Source organism: Arachis duranensis, chromosome 5 (genome assembly GCF_000817695.3).
Source record: "Arachis duranensis cultivar V14167 chromosome 5, aradu.V14167.gnm2.J7QH, whole genome shotgun sequence".
NCBI classification, from domain to species: Eukaryota; Viridiplantae; Streptophyta; class Magnoliopsida; order Fabales; family Fabaceae; genus Arachis; species Arachis duranensis.
In genome coordinates, this window is record NC_029776.3 from 40,401,970 (window position 1) to 40,408,212 (window position 6,243).

The 6,243-nt window shown below is 35.4% G+C and overlaps 1 protein-coding gene across 2 annotated transcripts; it reads right to left on the reverse strand.

Annotated features, from left to right (window-relative positions):
- Positions 1-2,943: 2,943 nt before the first annotated feature.
- On the reverse strand, positions 2,944-5,885 carry LOC107489218 (binding partner of ACD11 1). Of its 2 annotated transcripts, none has more exons than XM_016109983.3 (5): positions 5,867-5,885; positions 5,491-5,627; positions 4,531-4,606; positions 3,940-4,053; positions 2,944-3,658 (listed from the first exon to the last, which is right to left on the reverse strand). In XM_016109983.3, exons 2-5 carry the CDS (start codon positions 5,607-5,609, stop codon positions 3,227-3,229), a joined length of 741 nt encoding a protein of 246 aa, XP_015965469.1. In that variant the 5' UTR covers positions 5,610-5,627; positions 5,867-5,885; the 3' UTR covers positions 2,944-3,226. The 2 variants fall into 2 exon arrangements, with proteins under 2 accessions (XP_015965469.1, XP_015965470.1); XM_016109984.3 differs by lacking the exon at positions 5,867-5,885 and adding an exon at positions 5,765-5,820.
- Positions 5,886-6,243: the final 358 nt, after the last annotated feature.

Here is a 6,243-nt window from a genome sequence, read left to right on the forward strand (position 1 = left end):
ACCAATGAATTGGCGATTGATGAGAATTAGAAGAGACTAGAAAGGTCTAAGAAATTAGGGTTTAGTCACATATAGTTTGCCATTAATTAAATCTTGCATGATTAAAATAGTTAGTAAGAAAAGTCAATCCGGAAAATAGATAACTCTAAAGCCTTAACTGCCTTCTTCATATTGTTCTTCCAACTTATTTACTTGCCTGTTTTTCTAATATTCTGAATTTATTGTTAATGCTTTTAAATCTTCAAAACCATTTTCTGTTTGTCTGACTAAGCTAATCATTCAATTATTGTTGCTTGATCCATCAATCCTCGTGGGATCGACCCTCACTCACCTGAGGTATTACTTGGTAGGCCCGGTGCACTTACCGGTTAGTTTGTGGGTTATAATTTCCGCACCAAGTGTCTAGAAATATTATATATTACATAGAGAAATCCAAAACCATACCTTGGCCGATTCTCAATTTGCCAAAATCCCAAAACTGAGTCCAACTTTAGCCTCCAATCTCCAACAATCAATCCAAACCTCCAAATAAATGCCAACAATCACAACTTCAAGCTATATACATAATATATAACCATTCAACCTAGGGTTCATCATAATCACAATTTTACAAGGTAAAGAGGTTTTTTACCTTTTTCAATGGTGTTTGGGGCACAAACCACCAATAGCCCAACCTTAGATATTACCTAATCAATTGAAAACACAAAGATTCACTCAAAATCATCACCCACATTTTCGGATTTTTAGTGCTGCAGAAAGGAGAAGAAATTTCGAAATATTGCCTACAAAAGTTACATGAGAGTAACGGGCTCGGCAAGAGTTTCACATAGGCACTGACGGCATACGAATCGGAGCGCTGTAACTCGAGTTATGATCAATTGAATGTGGATGTGAATAGTAACTTTGTAACCCTTACTCTCTCCTCTCTCAATCCAAGTTGCAGCTGTGTTTGTGACTTACGAAGGGTGAAGTGGCTGAAATGGCCTTCACTTAAGTATATATATATGTTGGGTTTGGGCCCAACTTGGCTCGGTCTAATCCGTTATCGTTTTTGACCCGTTTGGCCCAACTTTGGATCAAACCTCTAAAATTAGTGCCCAGTTTTCAACTTTAATTTATTTCCTAACTTTTTCTACTGTTTTTATCTCTCATACAGTACCAGACAAATGAAAGCCGGTACTGCCGGTTAATTTACCGATACACGTTTTTACGCAATTTTTCGAAGAAAATTACATTTTCCAACTCAGAAAAATCTATTGAGTCCAAATATCATATTTATATTTTCTAATTAATATTCTAAAATTTTGAACCTATTTCGGACATTTAAATTATTATTATTTAACGTTAATTAATCGATTAATTAATTCGTGGTTCTTATACCATCCCTATTTCTAGGCATGTTCAACATATCCTTTCTGTTCACTTGCATATTTTGTTGATCACCTTCATCATAATCAACAATTCGAGCAATTTGCTCAACTTGTCTAGCAAGTTGCTCAAATTTTGACTCATGACCACCCATCATAGGGTTCAATGTAGTGATCATTTTCCGGGTCAATAAATTGACCAAATCATGATAAATTTCATCGACATGTTGTCAAAAAGGAGCCATCAAACTAGGACCATTCGATGTGGAACCCACTTGATAATCGCGAGAAAACTCAAGATGTAATGGAGGAACTGAATTGCTAACTGACGTATTTCCAAATCTAATTGAAGGAACATATGGGTGGATTACAACCTGAAGGTAACCCATAAGGAGGCCAATTAGCGGTTACTGCTGGTTGTGCTTGTGTCAAAGCAATTTGTGGGCGTGGATTTCGTCCGTTATTTCCAACTGGAGGATTGATAACCACTACGTTCTCTACCAATTTACTACTTTCAGACCGCAATGTCATCTCCGCCGATGTTTATGCAACTATAGCAACAGTATCATTTTCAGATGATTCAGCATTAATGTTAGAAATTTCGTCTGACATACATATAATTCTACCACTACTAAGTTGTATACTCTAGATCATTACAAAAACTTTTGATAAAATTAATTTTTAAAATTGTCCCATTGGCGTGCTAATTTGTTTTACAGATTTTTAGCAAATGTGGGTGGATTGATATTTAGTGATCTGTGAGCAAAACCTACTCCTCTTGTTTATTGTGTTCGCTGTTATGTACCTTTAATTGAAAGACATATAAACGTTTACTTGGGTTAGAGTTCTGTCACATATAGAGTTACAAACAATATTAATTCAATATTCAACATTGATCGAAATAATTATTTAATGAAAAAATTTGAATTCGTAAATATTATTACTTGCATTATCTACTATATGGGTGGCAACGGGCGGGTAGGGGCGCATTTTTGTTCTACCCGATCCCACTCCGCCGTACAACAATCCATTTAGAACCCGCTTCGCTTTTATCCGCAGGTAGTAAAATGGTGAACCCTAACCCGCCCTTGCGGGTATCCGCCCCGTCCCTACCCACCCCTATAATCATTAAAATTCAACAAATAAAATTAAATTTCAAAATTTATATAATCATCATCTCATACATAACATAAATTAAAGTAAAAATTTAAATATGATACAATATTATTAATCATTTACTAATTATTTTACATGTATTATGGGATAAGGACAGAGTGGATACCCGCGGGTTCAGATGGTATTACTATGACATGCAGATGTTCTTTAGCGAATGTAAATTTTAAATTAAAGGTCTTATTAACAAATGTCTTTGTAGATATCAAAAATAGAAAACTTCAATAGAAAACGGAAATTTTTAATTTTTAATGCATGAATTATATATCGAAAGAGTCAAAACTTTTTATTTTATTCTTTTTAAACAATACTTTTAAGATAATTTTAACCCCTATATAAGTAAAAGCTATCCGACCCTTATTCTATATCAAAATATTACAATCCACATTCATTTTTGGGCCAATTGAAATTTTAAGTTAGCTGTATCATTCATCCTAACCAAGTCTGTTTTGCTAACTTGTAGAAACTACAACCTTAGTATCCATACAATCATCACGTTATGGTAATCCCGTTGAGGCAACAGTTAACTAAGCTGTGGCCTTGTACAGAATTTCTATTGTTAACTTTACATATAAGTATCAAGATCAACAATTCTACATACATGTAAAACTAATACTATTTTAAACTAATATGGATTTATTTTTTCACAAAAGCTATTCTGTAGAGGAAGAGGTAGACAAGAATACTCAGTGCTGACCACCGCCACGAGCACCCAAGTCAGAAGCAGCATGAGCTGCTCGGGTTAGAGCACCTGACAGCCACAATGCTCCCTTCGAAAAATAGCTACTATTTACTACAGAGTCCGCGGCGGCTGCCACCGATCTTCCAGTTGCAGATGCAGCTGACCTGGCTGTTTCAGAGACATTATATTTCTGATCCACAGATTTCACAGCTCCAACACCTGCTGATATCTTGTCAGCGAGGCGAAGTCTCTCGCTCAGTTCAGAAACTTTCGCTGTTGCAGTCGCAGAAACCTGATGAGATTCGTCGAACTCTCTAGCCTTAGCCAATGCGTCCTTACTGAGAACATATCCCTTTGCTAGCATGGTCTTCACAACTTCTTGAGCCGCAGTAACTGCTTCTCCAGCAGAGGAAACAAATTGGCCTCTATGTTGTGTCTGAAAGTGAAAAGAGATCATGTATGTACGGCCAGATGTTAGATCCAACGTTAAAAGCTGATTAGTCTTTTTTTACATGCATAAGAAATGGAAGAAATACTTGCGTGATCCAAGAATACATCTATTGTGTGCTCCAAAACATTTACACTTACTCATTTTAAGCTATAATGCTTAAAGTTAGATATAAAATTCAAAAATGAGTAGTTGTAAATACACCTAGAGCCACATTGAATATACTTTTGAGACCATGCAAGAATTCCTAAAGAAGTAGATATACATACATCTGAAGCAGTCTCATCGGCATGGTTGTAGGAAGGCTGATTCCAAAAACCATAGCCATCGTCGCACTGCCCCCAACGCGTTATGCATACACGTTGATCTAAAATAGTGGCTCCCTAACAGAAAATATTATAGAAAAGAAACTGTGCAATTAACAATTAAGTAATGCAGAATTGCAGATTGCTCAGTCGGACATACTTTTTGCTATTGGAAAATTATGCAACAATCAATCAGACAACATGCCTGTTTGATTCAGAAAAATGTTTCATGTTTTAATTTTTTGCTTCTTTGCTACAAAACTACCACCTTATCTTGATTTAGCTTCTTGTTTCCAAGATTGTGAAGGAAATATCTAGAAGAAAAAGGAGGGAAAAAAGAATTCAGTATTCCGTTTACAGGACACAGAAACCACAGAACAAGGTGACGGTTTTGAAATTAACATTGGAAACAGAAAATGAAACCTGGAATTTTTTTCCCTTTTTCTTTTCTCTTTTCTTAGAACCAAAACAGAACCTCAAGGACCAGTTATCACAAGACGATTCCAGCTACCATAATTGTAAGTATTCTGCACTTTAGTATGGAAAAATACTCACACTAAGCAAGCAAGCAGTTTCTTGAGAATATGCATCTTTGAATGTCACATATGCAGTACAAGCACAATCACCAGACCTGCCACCAGCAATAATAACTGTCTTATCAAGTCTCTGCTACACCAAAAACAAAAAATACCTTCAACTACCATGCTTACGTTATAAAATTGCAGGAAAATAAAAATGATCCCTTTCGGAGAGCTTAATAGACTCGCAACTGATAACGAAAACCTGACATCTTATTGAAAAAATTTTACAGAATGTGTCCAGGCAAAATTTATGAATCGTGTTGTGCTAAGCCATGAAATTGAAAGAAATGATGACGATAAACATCATCTCAAAGAGAGTTTCTAACAAGAAACCAAGGAATCAAGTTTTCTTTTTGGTGACAGCGAACACCCAATCTTGCTACTTTTTACTTAACAAAATCCAAATAACAAATTTGTCCCCACCATTCAAGGAAAGATGGTGCATTAGTTATTCCATACAAAATTCATTCATGCACAAGAGGACTAATATGCCTAGGTACGAATTTGACACTTTTAAATCCTGAGGACTATTTTGTTCCCTACGACTTCATGTTGTGTGTTAGGAATATCAATTATCATCAATTGGATTCGTTCAACAAACCTCAGTGTACTCTAGCAGTGGCACTGGGTCAGTTAGGAATTAGGAGATGCCTCCTCACTAAATAAAATCTGTTACACTGCTACCACCAATTGTAAAATCAGTTTATAATCAATTAGATTAGTAGATTCATTTCACAATCAACTATCCATCTGTGTAGTACATAAACTAAAAAGAGTGCATGAATTTGCCCTGACCATCACTAACCAATCAGGAGAACATCAGCTTCAATAGAATCAACTAGTAAAATTAAGAACAGAAACATCAAATAATAGCTTAGTATTAATAATTAGTACCCCAAAATTCAGAGAGAAATTACTTGATAGAACAGTATACCTAACGATTTCAACGTGCTCGATCGCGCCGGAGAAAGCGAAGAAATGGTGGAGATCTTTCTCGGTGGTTTTTGGCGAAAGTCCAGTAACTTCTACCATGTATCCACTACCACCAGTCATGATGTTCTTCGCCGGTTTCTGAACAAAGATTGGGGAAAACAATTGAAGCAAATCCTCAACAATTATAAGTTTATAACCTAAAATCCAATTTTCTTTTAAGAAAGAAAAGGAATAGTAAATTAGACGTAGGAGGTGGTAAATAGAATCNTTCTTACAAGTTCCCAGTTTTCAGAAAGAACTAGAAGAAAGTGACATGACTACGAAAACATATTCATAACTCATAAGTCAGAAAAAAGAGGGGGGAAGAGTTTATTTACATGGTCGTTAGCAGACTCACCGCCATTTTTTTTGGTTTGTTTACTTGCCGCCACGCCAATATTTTATTTTTGAGTTTTGTTAGAGAGCCAATGGAATATTTGTATAATAGCTATGAGTTACAAAATGAATATTACCCATAATATTAAGAATAACCATCCAGGTACTAAAAATAATAAACATCTCATGTCATAAAATCACTCATTCCAAAAGTCTAAGTTGATTTTGGGATTCGCTTTGCTACCAGATCATGATACCACTTATCCCAAAAACTTATGCTAATGGAAAAAAGTAACACTAATATATCTCTAATATTCTCTAAACTTCAATTATACACATTGTACAAATATTCTATTGCCTCCCTATACTTTTTTATTTT

Excerpts from the sequence above, each read along its gene's own strand:
- LOC107489218 (XM_016109983.3), bottom strand. The coding sequence starts at position 5,609 with ATGACTGGTGGTAGTGGATACATGGTAGAAGTTACTGGACTTTCGCCA. Across the intron at positions 4,054-4,530 it reads AAACTGCTTGCTTGCTTAGT|GGAGCCACTATTTTAGATCA; the intron begins GTGAGTATTTTT and ends ATTTTCTGTTAG. Across the intron at positions 3,659-3,939 it reads CCGATGAGACTGCTTCAGAT|ACACAACATAGAGGCCAATT; the intron begins GTATGTATATCT and ends TTTCACTTTCAG.